This window comes from Verticillium dahliae, genomic scaffold (genome assembly GCF_000150675.1).
Source record: "Verticillium dahliae VdLs.17 supercont1.13 genomic scaffold, whole genome shotgun sequence".
Classification (NCBI taxonomy): Eukaryota; Fungi; Ascomycota; class Sordariomycetes; order Glomerellales; family Plectosphaerellaceae; genus Verticillium; species Verticillium dahliae.
In genome coordinates this window covers 677,267-692,229 of record NW_009276944.1, presented here as the reverse complement: position 1 = coordinate 692,229, position 14,963 = coordinate 677,267, and the positions used below count along the sequence as shown (strand labels likewise).

At 58.3% G+C, this 14,963-nt stretch overlaps 5 protein-coding genes across 5 annotated transcripts in view; 2 read left to right on the top strand and 3 right to left on the bottom strand.

The window, feature by feature from the left end:
• The window catches only part of VDAG_06168 (uncharacterized protein), a gene marked incomplete at both ends in the record, with an annotated part of 1,753 nt that extends 369 nt beyond the window's left edge, over positions 1 to 1,384 (bottom strand). The window contains 3 exons of the mRNA XM_009659182.1: positions 73 to 492; positions 548 to 1,178; positions 1,285 to 1,384. Coding sequence (XP_009657477.1) covers positions 73 to 492; positions 548 to 1,178; positions 1,285 to 1,384 — 1,151 coding nt within the window. The remainder of the gene's footprint in view (positions 1 to 72; positions 493 to 547; positions 1,179 to 1,284) is intronic.
• Positions 1,385 to 4,738: 3,354 nt separating this feature from the next.
• On the top strand, positions 4,739 to 6,556 carry VDAG_06167 (uncharacterized protein; the record flags this gene model as incomplete). Its single annotated transcript, XM_009659181.1, has 1 exon — positions 4,739 to 6,556. One exon carries the CDS (start codon positions 4,739 to 4,741, stop codon positions 6,554 to 6,556), a length of 1,818 nt encoding a protein of 605 aa, XP_009657476.1.
• A 947-nt stretch (positions 6,557 to 7,503) lies between these two features.
• On the top strand, positions 7,504 to 8,651 carry VDAG_06166 (acetylxylan esterase; the record flags this gene model as incomplete). The annotated part of the gene is made up of 2 exons (XM_009659180.1): positions 7,504 to 7,935; positions 7,986 to 8,651. 2 exons carry the CDS (start codon positions 7,504 to 7,506, stop codon positions 8,649 to 8,651), a joined length of 1,098 nt encoding a protein of 365 aa, XP_009657475.1.
• A 673-nt stretch (positions 8,652 to 9,324) lies between these two features.
• On the bottom strand, positions 9,325 to 10,762 carry VDAG_06165 (endo-1,4-beta-xylanase A; the record flags this gene model as incomplete). The annotated part of the gene is made up of 7 exons (XM_009659179.1): positions 9,325 to 9,640; positions 9,709 to 10,097; positions 10,154 to 10,175; positions 10,251 to 10,279; positions 10,314 to 10,357; positions 10,419 to 10,451; positions 10,503 to 10,762. The coding sequence occupies 7 exons, from the start codon at positions 10,760 to 10,762 to the stop codon at positions 9,533 to 9,535; spliced, it is 885 nt and encodes a 294-aa protein (XP_009657474.1). The 3' UTR covers positions 9,325 to 9,532.
• A 1,870-nt stretch (positions 10,763 to 12,632) lies between these two features.
• VDAG_06164 (CFEM domain-containing protein) lies at positions 12,633 to 14,211 on the bottom strand (the record flags this gene model as incomplete). Its single annotated transcript, XM_009659178.1, has 4 exons — positions 12,633 to 13,125; positions 13,188 to 13,863; positions 13,923 to 14,058; positions 14,179 to 14,211. The coding sequence occupies 4 exons, from the start codon at positions 14,209 to 14,211 to the stop codon at positions 12,633 to 12,635; spliced, it is 1,338 nt and encodes a 445-aa protein (XP_009657473.1).
• Between the last annotated feature and the right edge of the window lie 752 nt (positions 14,212 to 14,963).

Here is a 14,963-nt window from a genome sequence, read left to right as displayed (position 1 = left end):
GAGCCGCCGAGGAGACCATTGATGGGATCTTCCTCGCGGGCCTGGGCCCTGTTGACCCTCTTAGGCTTTAACGTTGAGGATGCCAGGGATGAGGGCACCCGCCAAGGAGGCCGCCCTTCTTGCCACCGCCGGCACCACCGAGAAGCTGCTTGAGAAGGTCGAGGATGGGGTCCTCCCTCGCGGGCCTGGACCTTGTTGACCTCCTCAGGCTTAACGTTGAGGATGCCAGGGATGAGGGCGCCGCCGAGGAGGCCACCCTTCTTATCGCCGCCAGTAGCTCCACCGAGGAGCTGCTTGAGAAGATCGGTGATGGGATCCTCCTCACGAGCCTGAATCTTAGTCTCCTCCTCAGGCTTCACATTAAGGATACCGGGGATGAGGGCGCCGCCGAGAAGGCCACCCTTCTTATCGCCGCCAGCGAGCTCCACCGAGGAGCTGCTTGAGAAGATCGGTGATGGGGTCCTCCTCACGGGCCTGAAGCTTGTTCTCCTCCTGGAGGGTCTTCAGCATGTGGATGACGGAAGCGACAGTCTCGTCGTCGACAGACTCGCCGGCCACGTTACGGATGGGAATGATCTGGCCGATGATGCCCTTGGCAGCGTCAGTGAGGCCACCAATGATGCCACCGGCAGCGTCGATAAGCCCGCCAGCGGCACCAGAAGCACCAGAGGCGGCATCAGAAGCAGCGCCAGTGGCGCCGCCAAGGAGACCCTCGAGGTCGAGAGCCTCGGTGACCTGGCTCAGAGCAGAGCCGAGAACACCGGTGGCCTCATCAGCGACGCTGCTGGCGGTGCTGGTGGCCTTGTCGGCCTTGTCGCCGGCAGCGCTCGTGGCGTCTTTGGCGGCGTCCTTGGCGCCGTCGGCAGCGCCCTTGACGGCGTCGGTGACGTCGCTGAGCTGACGGCGGTTGTGGCGACGACGGGCACCCTTGGCCGCGGCGAGGCCAGGCACAGAGGAGGCGGGGATGGGGATGGGGAGGTCCCTGGTGAGCCCGCTAGCAGCACCCGTGACGGAGCCGACGACGTCCTTGGGGATGTCAGCGACGGCGCCGGCGCCGCCAGTCAGGCCGGCGAGGAGGGCGTCAACGGCGTCAGTGGCGCCGTCAACGACACCGCCGGGGCCGGTGATGCCCTGTGTGAGTCCGCTGGTTGCGCCGCCAGTGAGGCCGTCAACGAGGCCTGTTGCAGAGCCAGCAACGCCATCAACTGTGCTTCCCAGGCTTCCAGTGTCTGTTCAAGTCAGCTTGTTGCTCGGCACGGGAGTCGAGGTATCGTGGAAACTCACCGACAGGCACCTGGCGAGCCTCGTTGCCGGCAGGCGCAGTCATGGAGGGGGTGATGAACCCGGCCAGGGCGAGGGCCGTGATGGTAGCCTTGGAATGCATGATTGCGATCTTCGAGTGCCAACTTCTGTGTTTGTTTTGATTTTGCTGAAGATGGGAGAGGAGGAGGAGGAGGGGGAGGAAGATGCAGGTGGTGCAGGATAAGGAGCAGGAGGAAAGGGAGAAGAGGGCGGCGCGACAACCGTTGTTATATAGCCATATCTCTTAGCATCGCATCCATTGTCCAGAGATTATTCCTGACTCCCAGGTGGCAGCAAACACGCGCTCCGAGTCGCCATGTTCCCTCATCACCAGGCCAGGGCAGCACACGAAGCTGCGTCGCGCCGAAGGGTGCATTCCAGGATCGCAAAGAATTCAACATCGTCGATCCTGTGGTAGGGTGTGACATGTCTCAGCGGGCGGCAGTCGATGGAGAGACATTTTCGGCAGATCGAATTTTTGGCGGGGAGGATGTGATGGGACCTAAAATAAAGATAGTGAGACACATTGCTGACGCGGGCCTCTCTGCGGTTGAGACGGCGCCTGCCAGGTCGGGGAGCGCTCCCTTCATGCCTGGCGACACGACGCCGACGACCCGTGATGGTGCGGGCTTGACTGTATTGGCACTGCGAGGTGATGATCACGGCGTTCCTGAACGCTGTTGGACGGGGATGTGTAAGAAGCCCATGCTATATACTACTTACTGGTGGTCGTGTCAGTTCAGAGACCATCTGAGGCCAAGATCTGTCGACTCGACGTGCCCCCCGTCATCATAGTCAGTCTACCCCGCCCGAGTCTGGTAAAATTTGGTGCCATCACAGCCTGACTTCATGTGCGCGACGAGCGCTGACACCGAATGATGGAGTCACCATGGTAAGGGGCCGCTCAGGATGGAATGTTGAGGAGCCGTGAATAGGTCCTCGCTAGGACGGAGCTTCCCCGGACTGACAGAACCTTAACATTGCTCACAATGGTGTCAATCACTGGGAGCAGAACGGGACGCTAGCACCCCCCACGGGAATCAAAATCCCGCGCCTTGGATGGCTCGAGAATGCCCCTGTGGACCTGATGGTGTATTGCGGGACGACGTCCGGTCAACGTCATGTCGGCACGGGTGCGGCTGGCCGGAGCCTTGTCGCGGCTCCCCAGGCAGCAACGGCGCATGGACTAGACAGCGTAGTTGCCGTTCTAACTCTGTAGACTCAGAGTTACAGGTTGCTGGAACTGCTCCCGTGGTAGCTGATATAAGGAAGTGTTGAGGCTCAAAAACGCCGAGACCAGTCCGGCCAATGGCGTGTCGGATCGAGTTGGACAGAGCTGAAAGCATGGACGACGGGGCCATAGCTCCCGACGGATGGCTTTTAGCCAGGTGCCTCGCGGGGGTTCGGTCTGTGCCTTGCGTGGATAAAATAACGTGCCCTATGTTAGACGGTGCCTTGTGACTGGCTGTTTCGACAGGTAAAGCTTGACAAGCGTGTGACGGTGTGAAACAACGAGGTGGAGGTGTCGGAACTTTGGATTTCGTCATTTTTGTTGATTTCAAACACAAAACTCGTGCTCGTAAATATCGCGATGATACGAGGGCGGGCTTGGGACGGAATATGCCAGTCTGATGTGGAGAGCAGTGTCCGCCGCCGCGATAGCCTCCATCGTCATTCTGTGATCTAGGCATGGCTGCGTATTGGCCCACTAGCGATGCTGCGAACGAGGGCTCAACAAAACCCTGTTTCTAGGGGAGAGCGTTTTGTTTGCAGCATCTCCAAGGGTTTTGTGAGAGAAATATGCCGTGGTGCGACCGAACACATTGGCTGGCCTCAACATTGTCGACGACATGTCGTGATCCACAATCTGTAATAGCAGCGTGGGACGGGAACAGGCGATGGAGATTGTCCCGAGCTCCTTGCTCGCAGCTAGATTCTCGCAGCTAAAAGGTATTCGACATGGTGTTTTTCTCCTCTTGTTTTCTCTGCATTCGATTTTGATCAATAGAACATCGATAAAATGGATGGGCATTGTCATAAATGAGGGAATTCAATGGGCGAGTTGTATAAATTCAGCATAGGAACCGCATGAGATCTCTGTGTACTTCAACAAGGAAAAAAAAAATGACCACGATGGCCTCGGTCAGGGAGCATAAGCCAAAGAAACGCGTCCTGCTCGCCAGTTCTAGGAATATGGATTTAACGATGCTGATCATGGGAACCAGAATGACGTGACAGACAGTCTTGCCTCCGCAGGATGGGACGACCCACCCCGCCTTCGGCAGGGCTTGTCATCCCGATCATGGCCGTCACGGTGACACACGGAGATGCGATGCCCAGCCATTTCGGAGGCCCAGCGGGAGCCACACTGGGTCTTCGGCCTCAAACGCCGAACCGGACGGCCCCGGCCTTGTCGGTCTGACTCAGCACGGAGAGTCGGCACATGGTGTGTGCGCCCTCTGGTGACTCGCGCTGTTCGGGGCCTAGGCCGCATGGATTGTCGGCAAAGCGGCACGAATGCGGGCCGACGTCACCACTTTATCGGGCAGACAGGGTGGGGAGCTTGGGCAATGGCAGGGGCAGGGCAGGGCAGGGCAGGGCAGGGGCAGGGGCAGGGGCAATGGGACAAGGAAGGCGGATGCAGTGCAAAGTCGGATGCACCTGGCCTGAGAGCATGCATTTGGGGAGCTCCTTCTTCTCTCGGGGTTTTGACCGTCAACTCTCAATCATCGTCGTGGATGATGCTGGAGGATGCTTGGGCGATGCGATCTCACGTTTCTGACCCACGATGTCCTTGCACACCTCGGCCGCCGCAGCGCCGACATCCGACACCAATACGACGAACCACTTGATGGACGCCGTGCTTCCCAAGATGGAAAGCCCCAAGCATGGCATTACACGAATCGCTAGGGGAGAAGAGTCCTAGCGTTGCTGCACCCCACCAACCCGCACACCACGCCATTACGATGACTGGATCACCCACGCGGCTTTGATGAGCTTAGGAATCAGAACCCTGTGACGCCCCGAAGAAGCATCTTTCTCTTTCGCTCGGGGATTCTTTCTTCGTGCGTCTCTGCGGTCCATCTCTCTTTGCGCTCTTCTCTGCAACAACCCGTCCTCAGCTTGAGCCTGAACCAGTGCGCCTGCCCGGAAACATCGTCATAGTCCAATCAGTCGAATGTCCTCTGAGAAAACGGACACGGAACGACACGCAGACAAAGACCCGGCACGCAGACAACGACGTGCTGCCGATGACGCCTACGACTGCCATCTCGTAGCGAGACCTCCAAGGCCAACGGGTGGCTTCCAGGAACACATCACGACACAAAGGGTGGAATAGCTCGCCAGGCGCTCACCATCGGGACGACATTCATCTTTCCCCTTAGATTGACACAGCACCGTTGCTCTGCTCCGTCGCCTGGTAGAGTCCTCTGAAATGGCGGACCACAAATCCCGTCCGGAAGGGGACGAGAAGCCATCGTACGATATAGAGCGCGATGCAACCTCGAGTACCGATGACTCAGCTACCATCCATGCACCAGCACCAGCGTCTGGCGACACGGATGGCAGATCGACCGCCGACCTCGAGGGCAAGACGGCCAACCCAGACAGTGCCTTGTCTCAGTCGGCCGAAGCTGAGGCCAGCGCCCCGAGCGACGAACCAGAAGCCGGTCGCACCAAACTGCAGACCACCGTCATTGTTGGTTCCCTCTGCGCGGCTCTGTTTCTGTCTGCTCTCGACATTACCATCATCACGACCGCCGTCCCGACGATTGCCCAAGAATTTCGATCGTCGGCCGGCTTTGTCTGGATCGGCTCTGCCTACACCCTGGCCAACGCTGCCTGTGTGCCCATTTGGGGCAAGGTCTCTGATATTTTCGGCCGGAAAAACATCCTCCTGACCGCCATTGCCGTCTTTTGGGTGGGCAGCTTGCTGTGCGGCGTCTCTGTGAACATGGGCATGCTCATCGGTGCCCGTGCAGTTCAAGGCATCGGCGGCGGAGGCATCATCGTACTCGTCAATATCTGCATCAGCGACCTCTTCTCCCTGCGCCAGCGCGGCTTCTACTTTGGCATCACGGGCATAGTCTGGGCCTTCTCTTCGGCAGTCGGCCCCGTGCTGGGTGGTGTCTTTACGAGTCAAGTCACATGGCGATGGTGCTTTTACATCAATCTGCCCATCTCCGGCGTCGGCGCCGTGGCCTTGTTCTTCGTGCTCAAGCTCCATAACCCTAGAACACCGCTCGGAAAGGGCCTGCAGGCCATTGACTGGGTTGGCTGTCTCACCATCATTGGCGGCACGCTGATGGTCCTGTTTGGCCTCGAATTTGGCGGTGTCAACTTTCCGTGGGATTCGGCCACCGTCATTTGCCTGCTCGTGTTTGGCGCCGTGACCATTGGCCTGTTCATCTTCAACGAGCTCAAGTTTGCTCGCTACCCCGTCATCCCCTTGCACCTGTTCCGCGATCTCTCGACCGTTGCCTGCTTCGTCCTGACATTCTGTCACGCATTTGTCTTCATCTCTGGCAGTTATTGGCTCCCACTGTACTACCAGGGCGTCCTCGGCGTGTCCTCGCTCTTGTCTGGCGTCTACCTTCTTCCTTATGCCGTGTCCCTGTCCATCTCCTCCGCCATATCCGGCTGGCTCATTCGAAAGACGGGCAACTATGTCTACCTCATCACCGGCGGACTAGCTATCATGACCTTGGGTTTCGGCCTCTTCTATGACCTGCCTGGCACGCCAAACTACGCCAAGATTATCCTCTATCAAATTGTTGCCGGCATTGGCATTGGCCCCAACTTCCAGGCCCCGCTCATCGCCATTCAGACAAACGCAGAGCCTCGCGACATTGCGTCTGCGACCGCTACTTTTAGTTTTGTTCGCCAGATCGCCACCTCCATCTCCGTCGTCATCGGAGGCGTCGTTTTCGCCAACGAGATGGACTCGCAGCGCCCGCGCCTCGTGGAGGAGCTCGGCCCCAGTCTGGCCGATCAGCTGTCCGGTCACAATGCTGCCTCCAACGTGGGCCTTGTCGGTGATCTCAAGGGTGACGAGGGCCGTATCGCTCGAGGTGCTTTCCTCACTAGCATGCGGACCATGTTTATCGTCTATGTTGCCTTTGCCGCCTTTGGTCTCGCCGCGAGCCTGCTCGTTCGCCAGAAGAGACTGAGCAAGGATCACAAAGAGCACCAAACTGGCCTCAAGACGTTGCGAAGCCGCACAGATCGCAGCCCTGCCAACAATGATAAGTAGCAAGCAGGGCCCACACTCTATTTGTTTCACACTTTGTTCTCACTTTGAACTTCGATGACTCTGATGCATACACTGGGCGCGCATGGCGTTTGGGGGCACACATTACTGCTTACATTATTCTCCCCTTCTTCACGACGCATGCATCTCCACTACTCCCCTCATCCATCAACCATTCAGCCTGAATGAGCTGAAAACTAACCACCGTGTGGTCGCAACACCATGAGACCTCGTCTATGGCGGAACGGTCGACGGCGACTCAAAGTGGCCATCACGGACGTTGCTGGTTTTTTTATTGCCGACGCGCGCGCAAATGGGCCCGACGTGGGTTTCCGCTCGCCCGATGAACACATTCGCAGCAATGAGGAGCCTGCAAAGGCGTCGCCTTGCCCTTTGCCTGGCAAAATACGGCATTGCCGGCCTTCGACTCCGCGCGGCACCGATATGGTCTAGCCTCTGAGGGACCTGCAAACCCCCGGATTTTACGTCGCATTAGTGCCCAGCGGCTCCACCAACAGACGTGAAGCTCTCTTCCAGCAGCATCCGGCAGTCATACCACAGCTACAGCATCAGGCGCGGTTCGACTTCAGTGCAACACGAAGCAGTTGATACCAGCTGTGGCTCGCAACACAACTCCCTGCGTCGGAATGTATTGGCGGCACGGCAGGCGGATGCGCCATGGTGTAGACCCTTCTGCGATGCCTCGCCGTTCAGCCATCTCCATCGGCACCCATGCCTCAATCTATATGCGAGTCGTGAGGGGCATGCTTCGACCCTGATGCCCCCAGAAACGCAACAGGAACCCGGAATACCATAGTCCGCAGGTTCTCCGCAACCTCCACGCTGTCCATGATATATACCGTGTATATAATGTGTCAGTGGACTAACCATAATCTAATGTATTGTTATCTCCAAGGTCTTTGCTTCCTCTTTGTGTGTGTATCGTCGCCATGCGTTTCCTCAGTACCCTGGGCTCCGGTCTCCTGGCCCTCTGTGCCACGGCGCAAGCTGCGTCGCTCCAGCAGATCACCAACTTTGGCGCGAACCCTTCGAATGCCAAAATGTACATCTACGTCCCTGACAATGTCGTCGCCACGCCTCCCATTGTCGTCGCCGTCCACTACTGCTCGGGCACTGCGCAAGCCTACTTCAGCGGCACGCCGTACCGCCAGCTTGCCGACCAGCACGGCTTCATTGTCATTTACCCCGAGAGCCCCTACAGCGGAACCTGCTGGGACGTCTCATCGCCGGCGTCGCTGACGTATGAAGGCGGCGGCAACAGCAATGCCATTGCCAACATGGTTCGCTGGACGTTGAGCCAGCACAACGGCGACGCCGCCCGTGTGTTCGTGACCGGCACCTCCTCGGGTGCCATGATGACCGTACGCTGACCCTCTACGGCAAACGGCCCCAATAAAACTGACCTGTCCAGAACGTCCTCGCCGCCACGTACCCGGACATGTTCGCCGCCGGCATCGCCTACGCCGGTGTGCCCGCCGGCTGCTTCTACACCGGCACCGTCAACGGCTGGAACTCGACCTGCTCGCAGGGCAATGCCGTCTTCTCCGCCGAGTTGTGGGCGCAGACGGCCCGCAACATGCGACCCGGCTACACCGGCCCGCGCCCCAAGATGCAAATCTACCACGGCGCCCTCGACACGACCCTCTACCCGCGCAACTACAACGAGACGATCAAGCAGTGGAGCGCCGTCTTTGGCTACCCTGGCACCCCCGTGTCCGTCGGTCCCGGCCCCAGCAGCCAGTTTGTGCGCGAGATCTACGGCGACAGGCTCCAGGGCCTCTGGGGCGCTTCCGTCAGCCACAGCGTGCCCATCCAGGGCGCCGAGGACATGCGCTGGTTCGGCATTGGCCAGGGCGGCACCAGCCCGCCGCCGCTGACCACCACCGTCCGGCCGCCCGCCACGACGACCACGAACGTCGCTGTGCCGCCGCCCGCTACGACGACGGCCGCGCCGCCTGGCGGTTGCTCGGCGGCGAGGTGGGGGCAGTGCGGCGGGCAGGGGTGGACGGGGTGCACCGTCTGCGCTTCGCCGTACACCTGCCGGGCTCAGAACCAGTGGTACTCGCAGTGTCTATAGACGTGTTTTCTGGAGGGGGACGTGATGGGAATTTGCCGTGGGGTGGGGGGACCAGGAGGTGCATCTTGAGGAATGAGTCGAGGGAGGGAAATTGGGGATTTTCCACAAAGGCAGCCCCGGGCGAGACATTGCCAATTGAACAGGCTCATTCGTGACGCTGATCCTTATCTCGTCATTTCCCCAGGTGTTCAATCAAGTACGCGGCATGTTTGGAGGGGCTTAAAAGGAATGCATGTCCGTGACGCCTCGGAGAAGAATGGAGATCATCCATCATTGAGGGGGATGCCTTTGCATGCGTTGCTGTTATTCAGCTGATCTGCAAGTTCCTGGGACCTGTTAAATTGTCATTGACTCGATTTTTTTCACTTCGTATCTGTTTCTGGCATACACACCCTCAAGCTCGCTGGGCCTGCTACACGCTGCTTGAACCCAACCTGGTGCGACAGATGCCCTTCGCATGGCGGCACTTGAGACTTGATGTCTGAATAGGCGTCGGACTGCTGCACATGATGTCCGAGAGGACAATGTTTGGTCGCAGCTGAGTGTTGGCACTGACGAAACATCTAGCATATTTGGCACCATGACGCGATGCATGATCGGGTACGTGCGTCGAGACATCACTTCATGATTGATGCCAATTCTGACATATCACCAGGTGAAGCCAGGGCAGTGCATCAGATTCAGCACAGCTGATGATCCATTTTGATGTTGTCAATCTTATGTGCAGCACGAGACACCGGCAAGCGCCGATATCATCTTTCATACATACAAAGAATCGAAGTCCACTCCCCAGCCGACGAGCACGATGCCGAGCTTCACTGGATGTGCCCGCCCCTACAGATCCTGAAGTCCATGTATTCTTGCCTTGGTCTCGGGATACCTCACAGGCACTGGGAGTACCACTGGTTCTGAGCCTGGCAGGTGCCGGCAGAGCAGCACGTAGCACCGTTCCAGCCTGAGCCGCCGCACTGGCCCCAACGAGCGGCGCACTGCACATACCTCTTCGTCAGCAAATCTTTCTCATCTCACGGCACGCCTGCACGGGGGCTCAACTCACGCTGCCGCCGCCGGAGGGAGGAGGCGTGACGGGCGGGGGGCTCGGGGTCGTGGGCGGGCTGGGCGTCGAGGGCGGGGAGGGCGTGGAGCCGCCGCCGCCGGCGACGTTGATGCGCGCCGAGCCGCTGCTGAAGTAGCCCTCGGTGGCGACGACCTGGTAGTTGTGGGTGCCGAGGCGCATGCCGGCGGCGGTCCAGGCGTTGAAGAAGGTGGCCATGTTGACGGTGCCGCCGGTGCGCTTGACGTCGCGGACGGCCCAGTACTGCTGGAACGTGGCGGTGCCGTCGATCGACGGCTGGTTGGTGCGCGTGCTCTCGAAGAGGCGGTAGAGGGCGCCGTCGTGCGTGACCTGGCCACGGGCTGTGGCGCCGGACGAGGGGTTGTAGGTGCCTGTGTGTCCCGGTCAGTCTCTCACTTTCATCGAACCGGGCGGGCCATGCTCTCACCAAAGTTCTCAACGACGTAGTACTGCCGAGAGAGAAGGGATTAACAACATGTCACGGGCATGAACGCTAGACCACGCCCAGAATCGGCTCTGCTTACCTCGACCACTAGAGGAGTTAGCCATGGTTCTGAAAATCTCGTCATCGGTCAGATGATACTTACGAGGGTTGCGAGTCCATCCGTACACGGCAAGGTACGAGTTGCCGCTTGGTCGCATTAGCGCCCCTTGACCATTCATACATCACAGTGGTCACAGCTCGAACGTACTTGGGGTTGTAGGTGCCAGAGTAGGTGATGGTGCTGCGATGCGTTAGTTTTCGCGCGCTTCATCTCACGACAGACCCAACATACCGAGCACTACCGGGGTTCCAGCCCTTGCCGCCGACGAGGTTGCCGCCGTTGCTCCAGCTCACGCTGTACTCGCCGCCGGCGAGGTTGGTGTAGGTCGCGGCGGCGCCGCCGTCGGTCCACCATGAGTAAAAGTATCCGTCGTGCGTGCCCTGGCTGCTGGGCGTGCTCTGGCGCTTGGCGAGCTGCTCGTGGTCGACGGGGCTGGCGAACACGCCGGCAATGGCCGACGCGGCGACGAAGAGGGAAGAGAAGCAAACCATGGCGACAAGATCGACCTGTGATGAAAAAGAGAGTTGAAAAGATGTCAATCGGTGTCGACGAACAGGGTAACGTCGCGAAGATTTTCTCTTTATATTCTCGCCCCCCTTATCATTATCCCCGTTGCCCGGAAGCCCGGGACAACCATGTTCATGGCGCGCTCGGGGCAGCTGCCAATGTTGGGAGAAAACCCCTGCGATGCCCCTGTGATCTCCCCGGAACATCCTCCGTCGGGCTCCATGTCTCGATTGAGGCGAGGCCACAATCGCTCCGTGATCTAGGCCTTCAAGAGACAGAATGAACGGGTGCCTACATGTCTGTGGTACGAATCACCCGGTTAGCGATTGCAAGGCGGCGCCGAAGCTGGATGTTGACATGCATCCACAGAATGCATGATGCTCACGGGCTCGCAGCCAAGAGGCGACGAATGTCCTGCAAACAACCAAGGCGCAAGGGGGACGTGGGCATCGGCAAATAGCCTAAAACCCCGCAGCCTGTCTTGAGTAGATGGGAAGCACCCGAAAGAGAGGCCCCCCCCCTGTCACGGACAGCTCAGAGCCTCAGTCACCAGGCCCCGACGATGACACACGCGACATGGGCTTCTGCCCGGCTATTTCAACGGCACTCGGGACTTGGAAATGAAAAGAGTGGCGCTCGAGAGGCTGAAAAGTCGAAATGCCCGAGGCGCGATGCGACGCTGTACCCCAGCTGCCAAGCGCTGGACGACCCGGGGGGTTGCAGCGGCGGGCGAGCGGTGGCACATTGGGCGCGGTGCGGAGGGCTGGTCCGTGGCCCTATTAGTTGTAGGCCACTCTATGATGCTTCTCGTGATGTATACATATAGTGCGCGACCCCAAACTTGGGCGACGCGACTGCCCGGGTGAGGAGGCCGGGTAAAAGACGACGCCCATTTCGGGAAGCTCGACAGGCTATACTGGGGCCATTGAGGGTCTCTAGACGCTGACACCTGGCTAGCGCTCGCAGCCCGAGTCACGGGCTTGACTCAATCGAGGTGCCAGGGCCTGGAAATGAGCCTTATGCTGCCGTTGTGGGCTTTATCAGCGGTGCTGTGAAGGCCACATATATTATGAATGCATTGGTGGCATCCCTTGAAGGATTTGGCACTGACACAGCTCACACGAAGTACCTGTATTGAGTGACAACAATTGCCATGTTGTTGTCAAGCCCTCCAATGCGCTGGACAACCTCAGATACACAGTCATGGAATGCTCTTCCACTAGATGCGTGGGAAGAAGGTGAGACGCACTACGTGTATGGGTTTTCAGCTTGAGAGCGACGCTGTCCGGCTACGATCGTCTGGTTGCATTGGTCACAGCAGCTGGAAAAGTAGACCCTGGAAGTCAACATACATCTGTCAAAGAAGGCGCTGCTGGTGGTACATCCGGCATTTGGGAGGGGAAAATCTGAATAGATGAACTGCAATATATCATTCAGCCGGCGGTAGACTTGCATATTCCTTGAACTCTTGGGATCTGGCCGGGAGCCTCTTCCGCAATCACTGCCCTTCCACGTCTGCGGGTGTCATGGATGATCTGAAGGAAGCGCCTAGTACACGCGACTTGGCCACCAAAGCTCTGCCAACTATATGTGTTGACCACCTGCAGCCAGGCCAAGCGGTCAAGTCCGAACTCCGAGTGATGGCCCTGGGAAAATATTTCTTCATGCGCAGAATTCCGTTGGCCCGAAGGATCAGTGCGTCACCATAATCTGGACAGTATCCGTTGTTTGTTGATAAGAATCACATTCACCAGTCGCTATGCCCTTACAAGTCGTTATGCCCTCAGCTGTAGCAGTCTGAGAAGATTAAAATTGAAATTGTTCCGTTTGCTCCGTCAGAAATCTATAGCTCCGCTACCAATTGTCCTCCGGGCCCTGTGGCTTGGAATGCGTCGGATCTGGAGGAGAAGGGCTGTCCAAAGACTTCATCGGCACAAGCCGCGTCTCGTCGTGGAAGTCGACGTTGAAGCTCTTGGTGAACATGATGCCTTGGGACACGCCTTCCGGTCCGTCGGACGACGCCGACTCGGCATCCCCCCGATCCCGGTTGCTGCTCCTAGCGTGTGACTCGGTGCCGAAGTGTCTGCGGCTGCGGTGGTTGCCCGTGTTGCTGGCAGACTTGACGTAGTAGCGCGAGAGGTCGGAGGTGCCCTGGCGGGTGCTGCCGAGGATGCGGGGGAAGAAGTGGACGAGGATGAGGCGCAGGGACGGCATGCAGGCGCAGATGATGCCGACGTTGATCTCGATCGTGGACCAGGTCAGGATGCCGAACTGATCCCACGTCGGGTTGCGCGTTTTGGCAAAGGCGACGAGCGTCTGCAGACGGAGGATGCTGACGACGGTGACGCTTTGGGAGAAAACGATTATTAGGTACCCCGGCTTCGGAGGGCTACGGGTGGGGGAACTCACAAGGTGCCGACGCAGAACATGAGGGTGACGCCAATCTTCTTCTTCCAGTGCAGCGTCAGGGTCGTGATCTGGGACAGGGGCAGCGTGAGCATCCAGAAGTCGAGGACGATGGTGATGCCGGCATTGGCCCAGACAATGGCGTTGATGTCGAGGCAATGGCCCTGGTGCTCTCCGTCCCACGAGGTCCAGAAATAGCTGATGGGCTTGCACTGGAAGGCGGCGATGAAAATGAAGACGACGCCAAAGGCGGCATTGAAGATCATGGTGCCCCATATAAACTTTCTGATGTCGGTATGGCCGAAGATGCGCATGTAGAAGAACAAGATGGACGTCTTCAGGAGGGCAATCTGGGCAAAGTAGAGAATCTCCTGGATGTAGAAGAACTGGATCAACCGCGTAATGTTCTCAAAAGGCACGGTCCAGATATCTTTGCCAATGCCGTTCGACACGAAGCCGAACGAGTTGAGAAACGTTGACGAAAGCCCGACGCAGAGGAGAAGTAGGATGAACCAGTCATCGCGGCCCAGGCTTGTCGGGGCTGCAAAATGCTGATAGGCGATTCGGAGAGCGACGACGGTAGTTGATATCGCGCCGAGGGAGGTGGAAATGGCGTTGAACTTGGCGGAGCGGTCACGCACAGGAGCTTGGCAAGAGGTCGCTGTGACGTTCTGGTTGACTGGATGGTGTCCGTCAGTATATGTTATTGACCTCTGATCAAGTCAAGGGAGGTCTAACCTAAAGCGTCCTTGACGGTGCATGACTGCAACACGCAACCCTGCACGCTGGCCTGCAATGGCTTGTCTTGGCAGATACACGCGGTATCAGTAGCTGCGCATGTCGAACGCTCAAGGGCAATGCCGAGACACGATGTCTACGGAGTGATTAGTCGTCCAGTATCGTGACGCAACGAAGGGCTGTAGTGTGGGGGGAGTCTTACTGCGCAGGCTGGAAGATCAGTAGTGTTTTGGGCTGCAGCCAACGTACACCAAACGACCAGACACAGTGCTGTCAGTGAGAACCTCATTGTGAGGAGTGACGTTGCTTGAAGCGTGATAGAATGTCGTCCACCTCGTGACGATCGGCTTTGATGAACACAATTCAACTCCTGGTTGGCGAAGGGTTCAACCTGCTTAGACCATCGCCGTCGTTTTGGGAAAAAGGTTTGGGCGTCACTCTTCTTTGACGAACCGCGACGCGGAGAGAAGGGGAGGAGGACGTTGGTCTTTTAGGAGTCGAGTCCGTCTTCCGGGGTCGGTGTGGTGTCCCAAGACAGGCAGATCAAACCAACTAACAAAAGTCTGACTCTATCGGACGAAGGGTTGCCAGACCCAGCAAGGGCGTTACTGGCGTATCTAGTGGAGATGGCTCTCGTTGGCTGGCAGGCAATGGTCCAGAGCCTGGGCCTGAGTCTCGATCTGCAAGCGACGCCTTAGCTCGTCCCCATGGCGGAGTTTCTTCACGAGGAGGTGTCCCCGGCAGGCACATTTGGATCTTGTAGCGAGCAATTCTTGCGTGGCAACTAGGGATTTTGGAAGGGAGACAGGGAAGGCGACTTGCCGACGGGCCATGGCTCGCAGAGTTGTCAGCGTAAGGAACTTTTCACCGCTCACCAAGCGACCGAGCCATCGGTTTGGTGCATGTTGGGCTTTTCTCCGGTGGTCGGTTGGTACCCAGATCATCAGCCCTTGCTGTTCCCAGGCGGCCGGCACAGCGATTCGCGAAAACGTTAAGGAGGGATCGACAATTCTCAGGGGTAAGCGAGTACATCATGCCCCA